The 19,493-nt window shown below is 30.9% G+C and overlaps 1 protein-coding gene across 1 annotated transcript in view; it reads right to left on the bottom strand.

Annotated features, from left to right (window-relative positions):
* Positions 1-1,245: 1,245 nt before the first annotated feature.
* Positions 1,246-19,493, bottom strand: part of LOC148613907 (uncharacterized) — a 29,255-nt gene continuing 11,007 nt past the window's right edge. Inside the window, exons 8-16 of the mRNA XM_088587586.1 lie at positions 18,494-18,691; positions 15,548-15,673; positions 14,038-14,235; positions 13,265-13,426; positions 12,510-12,721; positions 11,596-11,722; positions 10,324-10,488; positions 9,095-9,280; positions 1,246-8,508 (exon numbers count right to left, since the gene is read on the bottom strand). Coding sequence (XP_088443712.1) covers positions 8,177-8,508; positions 9,095-9,280; positions 10,324-10,488; positions 11,596-11,722; positions 12,510-12,721; positions 13,265-13,426; positions 14,038-14,235; positions 15,548-15,673; positions 18,494-18,691 — 1,706 coding nt within the window. The 3' untranslated portion in view covers positions 1,246-8,176. The remainder of the gene's footprint in view (positions 8,509-9,094; positions 9,281-10,323; positions 10,489-11,595; positions 11,723-12,509; positions 12,722-13,264; positions 13,427-14,037; positions 14,236-15,547; positions 15,674-18,493; positions 18,692-19,493) is intronic.

A 19,493-nucleotide genomic window follows, 5' to 3' on the forward strand; every position in this document is an offset into this window, starting at 1 on the left:
TTCATTTAAGACTGCTAGAATTAGATATGAAAAGAATTTAGGCTGTGGCAATCTGCAAGGATTTTTAAAGTCAACCATTGAAACTTTGACCATAGCACTTTTAAGACATATCAAAATTGTTTACTAAAAGAGATGAAGTAAAATTTTATGCTTTTGTTTGTTTGTTGGGGTTTAACGTCCGAGCAGCAATATTTCAGCTATATTCAGATGATGAACATGAAATGGATGATAAAATGAACATGAAATGAAAAATGGGATGGGACACAAGGATGATAGGGTCAACAAATTTTGATTGCCACAAGTTAAAAGGGAGGGATGGGCAATTTAGCTTCCTGTGGTGGAGCGCATATATATAAATATATCATCAATTAGGTTAGGTCAAAATAAGTTCTTTGGTGTTGCAGTATGCAGTTTTCCCTATATTATTGTAATTCTACTAATAAAGGAGTGTACTTCGAAATTTTCGCCATGCATTTTTTTTTTGGCAGGGGTGGGGATGGTAAGAAATTTGAATTTTGGTATTTCTGGGAGTGTAGCATGGAGTTATTTGATTGTGTGTTGCACAGACACATAGCTTTTTTACCTGAATGGATTTCCACTGATTTCCTGTACATTTTTTCATGTATTTCCATTTTTTTCAATAAGATGTAACTATTATTTTTATTTGACACCAGTAATTTTGTCTTTGGTAAAAATTGTTTTTTGTTTTACAAGTGAAGAAATGAGAAAGTCAGTTTTTAAGTATACAGTAAAATAATAATAAATTGTATATCACGAAAAGTTGATCATTCAAATTCTATGGTTTTAATGCCTAATTTTTGCAACTGATGTAATATTTCTTTAATTGTTGGAATATCAAAGCATTTTGCCTGATTGAAAAAGAATATATATAGACTTACGCTGATGGATTGAATTAAAAGAGTTCAAGATGAAACTCTGGAGAGAAAGGATTAAGAGGATAACCATTTAATTTTGAGAAGTTGGGCTTGGAAGAAAAATAAATTAAATATTTTGAGTAAGACCTTTCTGAATTCTGAATAATGGGAGAAAAAATATTTTGATCCTTTCAAACTACTCCTGATCTAAACATTAATTTAAATCGATGAATATGAAATATAAATATTTTAACCATTAATTTGGTGAAAATAATCATATTAATAAGAATAATAAGAATTAAGAAATCTTCATAGCCACCCCCCCCCCAAAAGTATGAAATAACCATCTCTAAACAAAGACAGACCACAATAACAAATTACATTTTATTAACATAGGTGTATAAAAATATATAACCATTACAAGAACAATCAAAATAGAGATCATATTATCACAGCTAAGTTTTTAATCAGTACAACTTTATCCTACATATAAAAGAAAGTTTACGTATTTATCATCATATCTAAGGGACAAAACTTGGAAAAAAATAAAACAGGGATTTTTAAGAAGACGATATTTAAAACTAAGTCAGAAAATGTAAATTACCTCGGGATTCAAAAACAACTACATCGATATTTGTTAAAAATAGTCAAAAGTTTAAATTGAAAATAAAAATTTTGTAATGAGAAATAGGAACAATTATTCTAACAATTGTGCTTTAAGCAGGAAAAATATCCTAGTAAACCCATCAAATTTCGAATCACAATATTACATGGGAAGGAAACATAATAAAAATACAAACCCGAATTGAATCTATCAAAACCAAGATAAACAAACTTTCAAGAAAACAAATATTACACTTATATGCTGTTTCCTTAATTCATAAATATCTATATATTACAATATAGGCACACCCCTATATAATTTCTATTTGATTTTAACAGCAAGAATTAAAATAAATTACCAGTACCAGAAATTGAGTAATTCACAGCATTCCAGTGCATCTATCCTCTACCTGTGCAAGGAATACACTTATTCAGACCCTGGCAACACAAATATGGAAATATCACTCAAGTAGACATATTTATTTTCATGTGGCTAATTTCTGCAGATTCAGTCAAGCATGCTTGTCTGTGAATTAAATTTTTGCTACTTCAAAAAATGTCTGGAGTTATATAGTGTTAAAAATCAATGTCACAGGAACTATTTTTTGCAGTTTTCTGTCAACCAGGAAGATAGTGAAAATTAGTAGGTTTATAGTATCAGATTAATGTGAACATACATACTTCTATATAAAGAAAAAAATGTTAAATGGTGGCATTTCCAGTTCAAAGATTTTATTCAATGCATTTTACTTTTCAACTAACATTTTACATCTTGGGTAATTTTCAACACATAAAAAAAACTGGGAAAACTTCGAAAAAAAATCGGTATCCTACTTAACATATTTCAATAGTAATTCTCTTCTCTCCCTCTAATAACAATATTCTGGAAATAATGTGAGCATTGGAAGATTCCAACATTTGTGTTGCAGGGACCAACTCCCCATCACCAGAAATTCACCATGATTTTAAAAACATTAAAAAAAACTTTAGTGTACAATGATTTACACATACCATATACAGGAATCAACTGATTTGTGTATAGACAATTTTGCATTGCTTGTAAGTAAAATGGACAAAAAAAGTTTGATCCAATAAATGACCTGCATACAGCACTTTTGACAGAATTCCTGTTATAAATAGATTTGGAACACAAGTGGAGACAACCTATTATAGTAAATATGTCCTAAAAATCCTAATATACTTTCACATTTATCAAATTTCCAAAATCTGATCACTTGTTTTGACAGGCTCTTCTTAACTATCAAATTACAAGTTACCTGTACTTGTAACACTCTCAAATATATAAGAATGCCAGTTGACATATTGTTCCTCAACGAAAATCAAATATTTGTAGAACTCAGAAAGAGCAGTAGAAATCATATGCTAGTGGATTTGAAAGACAAAAATAATTCTTCTTACATGTACTTCACAGAGAGATAAAATGTGGTATACATGTTACAAAAAAATGTACTAAATATTGTGAAAAAGAGACAAGTTGAAAATACATATATTTTCAAAGATCAATGTTTTGCAATGTTTTTGATGGAAAAAAATGTTGTACCTAGAATAAAATAATAACTTTATATCAATGAAACAGTGATATATCAATTACTTAAAAAAAGACAAAAAAAACAAAAATAAATGGAAAATGAATAAAGACAAAAATTTTTTATCAGTAGCTTTTTTGTCCTATGAGCATCTCATTCATGGCTAAAAATGAATGATATCAAAATATTTCAGATCAAACTCAAGTCTATTACAGCACATACAATAATGGTATTCAGGGGATAGACTTGGTCTTCACTAAATTGAATGACAATCCCCTGATGATCTTCCTTAGGTAAGTGACTGGACAACTGAGAGGGACATTTAGACTTGCCATCATTCCAAAGGTATTTGAATCTATCTCTAATAAATAGTCTAAATCTCCTTCCCAATTGTCCAGTTATCTTTATGTAGCAGTTGATCATCAGATGATTGTCATTTAAAAGCAACTCTATCCTATGAATATTGTCATTGTGTGTGCTATAAATATCTACAACCGTGATACACAACCTTATTATCAGGAATGAAATTTTAAATAAAATAGGGCATCTAATGGGATATTAAATGATACCTCGCAACATTGTTTATTTTTATAAATGTAGGATTTTAAAAAGAGTATTACTCAAAAAGTATTCTTTGGATTTAGCTGAAAATTAATCATAGTCTCTTTTTTACAATACTAAACAACTGTGCTAAGCTGCAAAGCAATTCGCTCATCCATTCTCAAGTTATCACCTGGAAACATGTAATGGTAAAAAAGGGGGATATTAAATAGTGAAAAAAGGCATAACTTGAAAAATATTTTTTGAACTTACACAAAATTAAACAATCTGTATTCTCAAGTTGTTAACAACTGTGTAGAGTTTCAAAACAATTAATTGATCCACTCTCTATTAATCATCTGGAAACTGTGGCGGGATGGACTGACAGACAGACAGACAGACAGACATGCAACCGCAAAATTTTTCTGAGGGTATCACATAATACCTCGCCACAACGTGTGGCGAGGTGCAACAATTTTTTGACGTGATTTTTTACAATAAAGAGTATCAACCATGAATAATTGGCTTGTTCAAATATAATATGTTCCCAGATTGGTTCTCCTTGAAAAGTAAACAATTAATAAATTGTGACAATGTTTATGTGTATCAAAATATTTGCCAGTATAAGATTAAAGTATATAAGATTTAAAAAGGCTAATGGCTATAAAGTATAGTTTTATAAAATGAGTAATTTAATGCCAAAATAATAAAGAATTATTGTCAACAGCATGGGAAGGGAGTTTCATTTCATATCATCTTTGTATACTATGACGAAAAATATTTTGCAGAATTTGTTCTACCTAGGTTTGGAAGAGGAGAATCATATCTATCCTAAAGGTCAAGACAATGTTAACAAAATATTTTACACGAGCAACTAACAACAGCTTATAACAGTGCAGACTAGTCCTGTACAATTATATTTATACAGTGAAATCTATCTAAACTACATACTGAAAAAAACTGGAAATTTGTAAAAATGAAACATCTGCTGAGGTCCCTTACAAGTGCATTTTAAACATGTGTAAACCAAAAACCTGTCTAAACTGAACCAAAATTACAGTCTAAAAGGAGTTTGCTTCAGACAGGTTTCACTGTATATAATTAATATTTTCAATTTAACAAATTAAAAAAACATGAATAACCAAAACAATAACGTACAAGGACAGGTAACAACTTAAACATAGAAACAAGACATGTGTTAAACCAAAACCCGTAAAAGTAATTATTTCCTCAAAAAAAGAGCTATAATCTAGCACTTTTGCTACGGCGGCAACAACTTGTGGCTAAAACCGGACAAATATTCAAATTTAGACTGTGCAAACAATCAGTTATATTCAGAAAGGCAAGAAAGTTCGATCTGAAATTCAAACACATTCAAATTGGACAGCATGATTAAGTAGCATCTGAAGTGAAGACAAAACAAGAAAGAAAAATATTCCACTACTAGAATTAAGCACTTTTGCAGAATTATAAAACAGCCTTTACTTTGAGATAAATTAATTGGTAAGCATTTATTAAACATGAATGAAACTTGAAAATATTTGCACTATTAGAAATTAGCACTTGTACAGAATTGCAAAATAGCCCTTACCTTGAAGACAAAGTAATTGTAGAACATTTATTAGACATTATTGAAACCTGAAAACACTTAATATATCATTAACTATACATTGAAGTCTGTTTAAACTGTACCATGATTAAACAGGAAAAAAAATATAAACCAAAAATCTTCTGAAGTCGTTTTGTTATACTTTCTATGCATTTTTAACCTGTCTAAACCAAAATGTGAGAGGGTTCTGTTTAAACAGTTTTCACTGTATTCTTAAAAAATAACAATTATTCTTTGAGCATGAAAGTAAAAAAAATGAAAATGAAAGAAATGTGTCCAATGACAAGAAGTCGTGAATTCCTGGCACCACATGAACAAGATGGTGATGATGTCAGAAGGTAATGGTTGGCACATAAAAAATTATATTATGCATTCATACTTTAATAGTGTACATAATTATATAAAGAAGTTTAAAAAGCTTAGGGCATGGCTGCTTGATACAATGAAAAAAAAAATCTGAATACAGAGAGACAACTCTTACAGTTATGTTTTGTGGAAAATTTAATGAAGTCTGACCACGGATTAACAAAGAATAGTTATTTAAAAAAAAACGAATATATGTTTACCATAACATTGGAACATAAACATAACAGGATACTATTTTCTCATGTGCCAAGTAAATGGCCCAGTTTAAATAATGAATGAACTTTCAGAAAGAAATACCATAGGTGATAAACTTTTATCTTCGACTCAAATTTTGACCAATCTGACCCCAGCATCACAAAACTTTAAATAAACTTAAGACTGAGAATATTTTTAACTTCCATGGTAATCCCAATTAAAGTCTTTGAAATTGATGACATCACACACAAATAAGAATATTCTCAGACCTAAGTTTTGTGTTACTTGGGCCAGAATGTTTAAAAGGAACTATTTTAAGAAAATCTCAAGTTGACGCATTTATGAAACTCAGGCATGGTATAATGAATTATGTAATTAAGGCACTTGGCTATCACTGGAGGTGAGCAAACTTTATTTACAATCTAATAAGTGGAAAGTTACTCTAACATATACCAATTCTTACATTTTCTTCTGAAAGAAACCATTACCGTTTACTTGAATAAAACAAGTCCACTTTTAATTACTTTTTTATATGTATGAAATCCATTTTTGGCACACTTAACTTTGTAAAGCACTATACATTCTCAATTCATTATAATGGATATCCCATTATGACAGTTTTAAACTTTTAGGCACATTAAAAGGTATTCATAGGTATAAGTTTGTTTTGCCTGCACCAAAAAATGTTGTTCATTAAAGCCTCTTTTCTGACACACACACAATAACGATTCAAAATGCTATGGTAAAATCCTACTCATCAAAAGCATAAATAATTCATGATTTAGCACTTTTTGTCATTCTTACTAGTCTGAAAATTTTCATTTCAATTTACTTTGTTTAGCAGTCTTAATATAAATATCAAACAGGAGGTGATTCATGAGTGGCAAAAACCCACAAAACTAACTTTTATTTCTTATTCAAAAATAGTTACAGACCACATAATAAAAAATAATATATATTATACCTGAAATTGGTACTTTGGAAGAGTTATTGTTCTTGATTTGGTTGATTTAAGGAGGTAGACCTAGGGTAAGGAACATAACTTATGAAATCAGTGATATGTTTGTATTATATTCAATTTCATCAAAGCCTCTCAAGCTTTCGTTTGAAGCAGAAAAATATGAATCCAAGTTAATTAGATGCTTACACAAGGTCTCACTAACCACTTCCGGGTCAAATGGCCACCCCCTTATGTAGTACCAAAAAACTCACTGAACCTAGACATATGCATTGTAAGTGCATTATTTGTGTGTATTATGATTAAAAGTAGTCAAAATAAAGATGAGAATGTGTACTTTAAAATCATATATGTAATTAACTACAAAAGTGTATGAATATTGTTTACATGTGTGAGTAATTTGCCTCCATGCTGTCAGTTAGCAGAACAGGTAAAAATGTGGATTTTCAGTATCATTTATTCAAGTAAATTTTGTGAAGAATTTCTACAATCATTGTGCCATTAGCATAATGATTTTGGAAGACTTATTTTCCAAGCTTCGCAATGGTATGCAACTTTAAGATGTCATTTGTCCTGGGAATTCACAGTGAAAATTTGAAAATTACCTTTTTAACATGTAAAGTAATGGAAACGTTAGAAGTGGTTAGTGAGACCTAAGATTGATGTAAAATACTGAATACAAATGTTTCAGTGATTTTTAAGAGTTGTGTCCCTTACTCTAGGTCTACCTCCTTAAGGGGAAGAATAACGTAATATTTTCTAAAAAATACAGATCTGTATACAGAAAGGTCTATAATAATGCAAATTATAGCATATGTGCAGATCTGAAAAAAACAGCATTTCCTGCACCATGAATCACCTTTACTATTAGCAGTGTCTGAATTTTATATGGAAGGACATTTAATACTTCAGCCATAACAATCTTAGGTTTCTGATGACAAAGTTTTGTCATAATGATGGTGATATAACCATAACAGTAGTTTGTTTTGACGGTTGTGACAGAGAGTATTGCTAATACAATAATAAATATTAATGGTGATAGTCTAGCTCAGCCTAAAATGACTTAACTCTATACTACTGTAAATTCCAATAGAAACATTGCGAAGTTTCTATTATTGCAAAATGGTGACGGGGTTTAAAATGCAATAATAAAGACTTGGCAGTATTTTTTTTCTAAAAAAATATGAAGAATTAACAGAGTATTTTCAACCAAATGACAAAATTACAATAATTAATTCATGCAATAATTGCTTAATTTTATATAGTAATAAATATTTTTGTGATGTTTGGAAGACATGAGAATAACACGAGGTACAAAGTCACATTTCACATATGGAACACAAACTGAGTGAACAATTCAAACATTCATTTTGACAATAAAAAATATTACATTTTGGCATGAGAAAAACCTATCCCTGATTGCACTATACAGTTCATATGTGAATTTTGATCTGCTGAGATTACGTATTGCACTCACTACAAACTACAATATTGAACATGCTTTGGATTGATTTTCTGAATCAACCATCTTTTTTCGCTGCTTGTTTATAGTATTTGCAGTAGAAGCAATATTCGCCATCTTTGGTACATTCTTTGCTTGCACCTTTTTGTCACCTTCCTCATCAGTTACACCAGGAAGTGGACAGAAAAGAGAGTTTTTATCTTCGACAACATCCAGGGCATCTTTTCCCTCTAGTTTGGCCTTGTCCTCCAGTGCTATTATATCCCTAGCATCTTTGAGCAGAATTTTAATTTTATCCTCTGTGATTGGATGAGTATGGATGTATCTTATTCTTCCTACTTTCACTCTGTTAACTGTAAAAGAAAGATTAATGTCACCGCCTTTTATTCAATATGGTTACAATAACTAGAATAATCCTTGAGACACGTAAAATCTTTTCTTCTGATGCAGTCAATATAGTTTCGCCTTTTACCCTTTGACCTTAAAGACACCCTTCTATGGAAACCAAAGTCACCTGATCGCAATTCTGTTCCCCAATTGGCCAAAATGACAACTTAGTGGCGTTTGAAAAAACTGTATCGAAAATTGAAATTGCGTGCAAAGTGTTATTTTCTTGAATGAAATATAGAAAAATTTTAAGTAAAATGAACAAATTTTTACTGTGTCGGCTCTCTTTTTAAAATAAAGTACTTTTTTAGATTATATTCAAAAAGTCAAAGTAGTATAAAAGTAGACACTATTCCTTAAGTATAAACATACTATGGTTGCAAGAATAATTCAGTTTGACAACAGTTATTCTCTATAATCTCAATGAAAAATTCATACTTGACAGTACCTTAAACTAATAATTTGAAGGACTACTTGAAAAAAAAAGTCAAACACACAAAAATGGATACCCCTGATATAGTTGAATAATAATTCTTTCATAATAATCCTTACCACCAGGATACATTATAATAGAGGCATAGAAGCCCCCTGGAGGTTCATAAGACACCCTAGTCAGGGCAATGTTTCTATTGATACACAGATAACAAATAACCAGCTTGTTTTCCCTCTTCCCCTGCTCTTCTTTTGGTACTATGATACCCCATCCTACAGTATCCCCAACTGCTACTGATGCTTCGGCTGTACAAAAGAGAAAAGAAAAAGTTTTTAGTTTATAGTATATAACTTTAGTTCTTTAGTGTTATTATTACTGTTTTTTGTTTGCTTTTTACTGACACTGTGAAAGTACTTTTATTTGTGGATACCAATTTTCATGCTTTCAGGCCAGTCAAGTCCATGCATTTTGAAGCTGATCTGGGTACACATGAACAGTAATACTTCCACAATATGTCTATTGATTGATGTTTTTTGTCCATGGGATCCTCCTTTGCTTAAACTTTAAGGAGGTAGACCTAGTGTAATGGTTTCATTTGATTAGATGTTTACATAAGATTGATGTAAAATTCTGAATACAAACATTCCAATGAGTTGTGTCCCTTATCCTAGGTCTACCTCCTTAAATACTTCATATATTATTTATCATATGCAATGGACAAAGACAACACAAGTAGCTTCATGATTATAGAATATACATGTTATTTTCAAATTAAAATTCTCCATGAAAAAAGTATAAAAAGCAGAGACTGAGTGCACAAGATCCGTTCAGTACAGAGGGATGGCACCCAAATCTCCTTTGGTATGGCAGGGGGTAACAAACACATATCTTTGAACTTGTCTTAAGTAGCAGTCTTTCTAAAAATCAGACAGAGGGCAATTCATGCAGGCCAAAAACCCACTGAATTCAATTTTATTTCTTATTCAGAATCAGTTACAGGTCACATAACTAGTCATAGTTTTCCATTTGCTTGTTATGCTTTTGAGATAAAAATTATATAGATTGTACATGAAATTTGCACTTTGCAAGAGTTACCTTTCTGAATTTGTCTTCATTTCGTTGATTTTAGTGGAAAATAAACGTATGATTTTTCTAAAAAATGCAGACCTAAATGTAGAAAAAAATTTTGTTATGTGAAAGCATAACATATGTAGACTAAAAATGCATTGTTTTTTTTTGTTGATTTTTCTTGACCATGAATCACTTTACCATTGGCAGTGTCTGAATTTTATATGGACTGGTACTTAATTAGATATGTAATATTCAGCATGTATCAAAGAAACTATACCTTCTCCTTTAGCAAGAAATCTGATAAAGTCTTGTCTGAAGTTTGAAGACATAGTGATACCAATATCCTGGAAACATGGAGAAGACAGAGCTATCCCTGGTGGGGGTACACCATCAGCTTCTGCACCAAACTTATCTATTATCTGGATCTCAAAATAGTTAAACTCTGAAATATAATACAATAAATTTAATAACATTAAAATATTTTGATATATGTCAAAGAAGACTTTGAGAATGGTTCAATTAAGATAAAACATTGTCATTGTTCAGTTACCATGGATTTTATTACTTTTGTTGACATGACCTTCCAGAGCTTATACACTATTTAAAGACCTTTTGGTGATCTCTGGAAGTGTTTACCATTTTATATTTAGGTTATACGCTTGTGAATTACAGTCCTTGAACCGATCTGCACAATGATTTGACAGATTGATGACCGTTGACTGATTGATTGCTGACGGATCGATGACTGATGACCGATCTGATTGCAGTTTTGTTTTGTAAAATGACGTAAGATCTGTTTGAAATAAAAACAAAATGGAAAATAAAAGTATGAACTGATGTTTAAATCTATTACATTATGTAAATATGTGTAAAATTGACAAACAAAACAATAAAAACCATAAAATACAGTGACCGCTCTGAGGTCACGTGACGTGATCACCGGTTTAATGGATTGGTTTGACAGATCGATGACTGACCGGAAACTGATCGGTGATCGATGACTGATCGCAATTTTTGTTTCACCATCTTTTTTCTACAGTTGATCGATCAGAAGGTTATGATGCTAATGCAATATGTAAAGTTCCATTAAATTATAAATAAAACTAAATGCTATCATATATTATATATGTTCTTAAGTCAGAATATCTAACATATCAAATTCTTTTTACGATGTAGCAGAAATGGGTAAAAAGTAAAGTAAAATTTTACTAATTTGCCATCAGATGTATACAAATTTGATTATGAGTGCATTATTTTTAAAACACAATAATTACAAGAATCAGCACTATGTATCGAAGGCAATACATGTACCTTTGATATACATGTATATTGCAGATTTGTGTAAATATTGTGTTTTGCTCTCCATGAAGAGAATTTGTGTTAAAATTTTTATAACAGAAAGTTAACGGTACTTAAATCATGTATAGCAAGTCATACTAAAACTGCATATAAAGACAATTCATAAAATATAGCTTTAGTTTATAAAAAATTCATATCATCAAATATTTTTCAAATCCGAGTCAGACTCAGAGCCATGAACTAAACCTACTTATGTCTTCGTCAAGTGGGTAAGGACACTGTAGAACTTCGGCATCTCCATGGTCTGGTATATTTATCAACTTCTCCTTTTCTTCCACTTTTGACCCTTCAGGAACAATCCAGTAATTCACATTATCCTGAAATAGTTTAAATCAAGATGTAACATCATTTGTGATTGGTGAAGATTATTTTGTTCATTGATCTATATATACCATATACATGATATATAACATAATATAAAATATCAATACACGTAAATTGACACCAAATTAAAACATTAATTTTATCATTAATTGACTACATTTATTTACAGTTTAATCAAATTTATTATTTAAGACTTTAAGATTTTTCACTTTATTCTTTACCTGCAAGGCCATTATACAGCAAGACCAAGATTTTAATAACAGTTGGAAAAAAGTTAAGTAAATGATTTCACCATCTTTGTTTAATTGAGAATAGAAAGCAGGACCACGTAAATTCATGATGTTTTAAAAATACTTTCACGAAAAGAGGCTACTCTCTGTAAAATAGTGAAATATATCATTATCTTTTTTTGATATCTATACACTGAATATTTAAAGATCATGGAAATGACCTTTAGAACATTTCAAAATTGGACAACCAATTAGAATAAATCTCGTAAGGAGGTAGACCTTGGGTAAGGGACATAACTCTTGTAATCAGTGATATCTTTGTATTGTATTCAATTTCACCAAAGCTTAAGACTTAGCTTTCATTTGAAACAAAATGAAATTAGTCCAAGTCACTTTGATGCTTAATGAGATTGATGTAAAATGCTGAATACAAATATTCAAATGATTTGTAAGAGTTGTGTCCCTTACTCTAGGTCTACCTCCTTAAACTATTTTGCAAATAAAACTACAATATTCAAAGTTCGGGCTGACACCATATAACAGTACTTACGATTTCAAATGTAGGACCAACACACAGTCTGGTATGCCAGAAGATATCTATCACTACCTCATACCCATTGCCACAAAGAGATAGAGTTGGCAGAAACTGGCTTGGGTCCTCACACATCAGATATCGTAACCCTACTGGATGGTAGTTCTTGGAAAACAGAACAACAGGAAATGTGCTGTCAAACACTGAAACATCTAAACCAACAGTGTCTCCTAAAACAAAATGATTTGTTGAAGCCTTATTGCAGTTCATATGTGAATAATTGACTTCAAAAATCAAATTTCAAATTCATCTTATCTGTATTATGCATTTGAAAAAACAAAACAGTAAATAATCATAGTTAATTATGGATTAAATCCTTAGAAAGATATACAATTTTTTCTAAGATTTGGACCAGCATAAACATGGAAAAAAATTGTAATTTATTGAAGTCCAAGTTCTTAAAAATGTTAACTATTGAGAAAAGGTTAATTTCATCATTTTAAGTGAAAGACTTGTCTCATAAAGTGTTATTCCATGAGAATTATTTTAATAAAAAAAAAAATATCGAATATTAGACAATTTGTGCATTTGTACGGTCAGCCTTTAAGTAACTGCGAAAATTGTAACTTCTTGTCTTCCACTGAGTTAAAATTACCATTTTACAAAAAAAGTCCCAGTTTGTAAAAAACTATAACAGTAAAAATATACATTTTAAGAGTTGCAAGTTTATGCGACAGTGCCTCATATAGCTTAAATGGCTTTACAACACTAACCTTCTTCATATCTTTGTCCACTGACATTTCCTTCATGTCTTGTGTTATAGTACATACGGCCATTCTGAGACATCCATCCAACAGTGTTCTCCGTCTTACCAGGATGTTTACTTAGATCAAATGTATTATCAGATACACCAATAGATACCACAGAATCTTCATCTGGAAAAAGTTGTGAAAGGATCATCAATTATGTTTTTCCATTTTTGTTTTCTTTTATGGTATTCTTTCCCCATGAATGTAAAGGACAAAAGGTTACATAGTATTCTCTAGTTTAGGTGCTTTGGATTAGTAATGCAACTTTTTAAAAGTAAATCAACATTTTTAACTCAGGCTACTGTAAATGAAATTAATTTCAGGGTTACTAATTTTCAAAGATTCTTTCATTTTTGCAGTTAGGAAGTGATTGATAGAATTCATAATGTAGATGCACCCCGTGTGGTACTGGAGGTCTTGCATATACCTGTTAGATGCAACATCAGTGATATAACAATATAGTGGTGTATTATCAACTAAATAAAATGCTTTTTGAGAACAAATAGATCCATCCCTGATAGGCCACATTAAACAATACAAAGTTTGTATAATGATTTACACATTTTCATACCAATGTTATCCAATTTTTTTTATAAAAAAAGTAGTTAGTAACCTTGAAGTGTCCCTGTGTAATCCACACCCAACATGTTAATAATAAATAACATGTTTAGTATTAAGAACCGTAGGATTGCAAAAACAATACTATCCAATGAAAATTTTAAAACATATGTACATACTCAGCGTTTTGATATCAACACAGAAGTATGAGCTATTCTCCATTAAAGGTTTGTTAAACTGTATCACATGAATGCCCATTTTGTCTGCAGGCAGGGTCACTCTACAGTACAACTTGCTTAGGTCAATATCTGTCGATGGTTCTTTAGGAACCTCTATCTGTAAAGCATCTGATTTCCTAAACATGTTGATATGGATCTCTGAAAAAAAAGAGGTTAGTTCAATCACCATGTTTGTCTATGATTAAACTACGGGAAATACCATTCTTAGCATGTTTGTCTATGATAAAACTGTGGGAAATACTATTCTTACTATGTTTGTCTATGATTTTAACTATGGACTATACCATTCTTAGCATATTTGTATACAATTTTCAATACTAAATATACCATTGTTACCATGTTTGTCTATGATTTAACTATGGACTATACCATTGTTACCATGTTTATTTATGATTTTAACTATGGACTATACCATTATTTGCATGCCTTTGTATATGATTTTAACTATGAACTATACCATTGTTATCATGTTTATTTGTGATTTTAACTATGGACTATACCATTATTTGCATGTCTGTATATGATTTTGACTATGGAATATACCTTTGTTACCATGTTTGTCTATTATTTAAGTATGAACTAGATCATTGTTACCATGTTTGTCTACAATGCTTACTAATAATTTGGTAAAATCTGAATTTTCAGAACATTACTTTTACAAAAAGCTTGAATGAGGTTGGTTAAAACTAGTGCCCTTCAAACTTCACTGTTACAAATTACTTCTGACGAAAATTCTTAAATATTTCATAACTTATAAACAATGTGTAATAGCGTGATTTACAAAGTTTAAGTATGTAAACATATTACTTTTCTGCAGATTCCTTCAAGTGAGCATGTAGGGGGTATCCATTTTTGCAATTTTGAAAATTGATGAGGATATTTCATAGTGTTAAAAAATTAATTTTATGGGTATAATTTTTTTATCTTGTTTGTCTGCCACATAAATTGCAAAAACAAGTACTTCAAGAAAATTAATACTTTTACAATAAACAATCAAGGGGTGACTGAATATTTGATGCAGAAAAATGGCATCTGCAACATGCCATAATTGAAAAAAAAACTAGCATACCAGTATTTTGTACTGAATGAAGGCAGGGTCTGACATTAAAGTCTGTCCTATAGATTGGCCAAGACAAGTAAAATTAACATTTGGGAAAGAAAAAATTACATTGCACTTGTCCAAAGGACAGACAAACTTTAGTTTTTTTTTCCCAACATGCAAACAACCTGAGGACAACCTAGTTTTCAATTTGGGCAAGATGAATTTTCATCAATTTGGTGGATAGGACAATAAGATTCACAAAATGTCAAACTATTGAACATATGTATTTTAGGTGATATCATTTTCTACTTTTGTGAAAATTTAGTGGGTACAAATTGAGTGGAAACAAGTTGGTTTATAGTATAATCATGGATCAAGAAGATAAAAACTTTCGTGCACAAGTTTTACCTCTCTGAACACAATCATCAATGATGTGTTTAGTAGCCTCCTCTATGGCTTCTTGGTATACTCTATCAAGATTATCATAAACCTCAATCTTCCTGTTTGTTTCTACATCCACTGTCACCTGCCGACCTAAAAAGGATATTTATTTATCAATAGTGCTGTGATGTCAAAGATGAAAACAATCAAGCTGTGGTTCAAACAAGATAGCCTAATAGACAAGATAGATACAGTGATGCATTCTTTTTTTTGGCAGGAGTGAAATTTGGTGATAGTATATGAAAAGTTTTGATGTTTCTAATTTTGGCTGATGATAAGTGGTGCAATTTAAGCCTAAAGTAAATATTTTGTGAAATTTATTTTGTCATTTTTAGACAGATTGCTAAAATACACCAAAAATTGTACCTGACGAAAATTACCTGCTATATAATATTCAATATCAATATGCTTGTTATGATCGAAAAAAGGCAATAGTAAAATATTAAGTCATGGATTAAAAATATGTCACACATTGTGTTCCAAATATTACTGCCATTTTGGTAGTTTATTACCTGGAAGGGCTAAAGTTATCTTTCTTTGGTTAGATTTCACAGTGACTTCACTTCTCAAAAAAAAAAAAAACAAAAACAAAATACAAAAAAAAAAAAAAACGAGCTGGCGATTTTTTAACTATTTTTTTAAATTCTTGGTGACTTAAATCTCCATTATGACCTAGTTCTAAATATGGCTACAACAAAAAACATCACAAAAATTTTAAAACGAGGTCTTCAAACAAGAAGTGAGGTCTTAAGGAGGTAAGGAACACAACTCATACAAATCATTGTAATGTTTGTATTCAGTATTTTACATCAATCTCATGTAAGCATCAAAGTAACTTGGACTGATTTAATTCTGTTTCATATGAAAGCTTGATAGGCTTTGGTGAAATTGAATATGATACAAACATATCACTGATTTCAAGAGTATTGTCACTTACCCTAGGTCTACCTCCTTAAACAAACCTTAATTAGGCTACTGGCAAAATAAAAAGTTAATAAGTTGTCACAGAGAAAAGTTGGTTGAAAAATTTCATGACTGACAATTAAACACATGGACTGGTGTACAAATTAGTAAAATTTAGAGTTGTTCAATCGGTTAAAATTATAAACTGATTATCTATTAGTAATATTTAGTGTAGGTCAATCGGTTAAAATTATCTGCTGATTATAGTTTTATTCAATCAATTAAAATAATCAACCAATTATCTTTAATTGTTCTTTATCTTATGCGCCCCGTGCAGGTCCGGGTGTTAAAAGAATAGGCCTGCAGCAGCGCTAAGCTTGTCGTAAAAGGCGACTAAATAGTGCTCAGAAACCTAGCCGGGGGCTAGGCGCTCTGCTCACAGAGCAACTGGGATGTGTGCCCCAGGTGGTGGAATGGGGTACCCCTGGCGTGTTGCATGCTGGGGTTGTCAGGCTATAATACGGAAAACCTGACCGCAAACCATAGTGGTGCACCGTGTTAGGAAAGATGCCACGTTCCTCGCAAGTTAAAGAACCCTGCTATGGTATTCGATAGGAGTAGGAACCTTTGCGCTCCGCCACAGGAGGCTAAATTGCCCGACCCTACCCATCCCCCTTTTTCCAGTGGCAATCAAAATTTGACGACCTTATTATCCTCTTGACCCATCCTTTTTTTTTCATTTCATGTTCATTTTATCATTCATTTCATGTTCATTGTCTGAATATAGCTGAAATATTGCTGCTCGGACGTTAAACCCCAACAATCAATCAATCTTTATCTTATGCTAAAAACTTATGACAGTTTGACATTACAATTCAAGTTTTCATTTTAATGTGTACATAATTCTGAACATCAACAGATACCAAATACTTGCACTCTTTGATATACATAATAGTTTTATATTACAATACAATGCTTCATCAATAAATATTTCTACAACTATTATTGTATTACTATATAACTAGTTGTTATCTATGAAATTTAAGAAAATAAGTAAATAAAATAAAATCCTGACCTACCGACCCATTTTTTTCTGACATGTAGCAGGAAACAGAGGTATAATTTTATTTGGCCTTAACAACATTCAGTAAACTTTTGATGTTTTAAATGCCCAACAGTTAATATGCGAGTGATCATTTATTTTGACAGACAATTGATTACTGAAAACCTCAATCAATTAAGTACTCCTCCATCAAAGAATCAGGCAAAATGTGTATAAGGTGTGGCAAATGAAGAAAAAATACACATAGATTTTATTGCATAAACCAAGTATTCATACTTCGAAACCCCAAGAAATTACTGTCAAAGTGTTTGTTAAGTTTGCCTTATATAATCAGTCAAAAAATATCTATGTCACAGATGCTTCATGATAAATTTAAATACCTATTCAGTTGTTTTCTAGATGTATTGAATATATTTAAGGCAAAAAAGATCACATTGAAAATTATGATGTGCCACCCATTGCCTGACTCTTACACAGAATGGTACTAAATAACATCTAGGAGGTAAACCAATCAATTTGAGATTTTTTTCGATCATCAGAATATCACTTGTAAAATTCTATTCTTTTTCAAAGCAAGGGTATAATTACATTTTGCATAAAAAATTTAAATAATAAGTTTAAATCTAGGTCTTCTTTGGCACTCATGATCATATTTTGGTTATTCACCATAACCAATTGATTATCGTATTTATTATATAGATTTTCGTCAGAATTTATCAATATTTTCAATATGACTGTTAAATTCTGTGATTGGTGGATTGATATCAAAGTTGTGACGTTTTGGAGGGAGAAAGTCCGAGCGTGAAATTACTGAATTTATTTCACAGTGCGAATTATCGAAATTTATTACACTGGGAACATTCGATAAAACACTGTTATCTATATAATAAATCAATATAAAAAATATAAATGTACTCCATAAATATATACACAATAGTTTTACATACAGTTCTGATCCAAGAGCATTAAGGGGTAGAAGCCTCCTTCAGGTTGTATGATCATCTTTGCGTAGACTGTAACTGTGTTCCTTGTGACAAAACAGAGTACCAGTTGTGACTCTTTATCATTGAAGGAGGAATTCTCCCTAGAGTCTGGATGATAATGAATTCCCATACCAACACGGTCATTTTCTTCTACCTTGTTTACTGTAAGAAAAGTTCGACTCAATAAAATGGAAAATTTCAATAATTACAGTTCTTCTAATATATCTAACTCTCAAATATAATCATGGGAAGAATAAAGTACCGTTAACATATTAATTAATTTCCGTGTTTCGCGGTTGTTAATTTTTGTGGATTCTGTCAAGTGGCCATATTCGAGGACCAATTACCATGCTTTAAAACAAAGATTAGTGTAAAATCATAGCATTAAAACAATTTTGCAAGTACTGTTTTTCGCACTTTTCCATCCACATTAGTAGTAAAAATTAGTACAATGCGAAAATTAATATGTTTATAGTATCTCCTCTATTTATGATTCTTTTGCATTTTTTGCTTATAGATAACAACTCCTTTAATGTCATGAAATCATGAGAGTTCAATAGGAACTGTTACCTGGAAATTTGAAAACATGAACTTGAATGCATTGTCAAATTACCACCACTAAAACAGGAAGTAGTTATCTTAAAGCACTCAAAACCATGCCCAAATTCCATATAAAGCCACACACCTAACTTAGATTCAATCTATCACGTTGGTAGGAAATTCAGAAGATAATTGAAGGAAATTCAAACAAAAAGATGAAATAATGAACAAACTGACAAGACAATTCCAATATACAACTTCGTTGTTGAGTTGAGGTATAAAAAGAATAAAAACCCAACTTCAAATTGTCTTACGCATGCTAAAAATCTGTTTTACTAGAGGACTTATGAGTTGTGACTGTCATGCATTTTTATAATAAGGAACAAACATAAGACAAATAATTACACCAACATCTTACAATGAA

Source organism: Perna viridis, chromosome 6 (genome assembly GCF_037379345.1).
Source record: "Perna viridis isolate PV_CMFRI_1.1 ecotype Kerala chromosome 6, ASM3737934v1, whole genome shotgun sequence".
Taxonomy (NCBI): domain Eukaryota; kingdom Metazoa; phylum Mollusca; class Bivalvia; order Mytilida; family Mytilidae; genus Perna; species Perna viridis.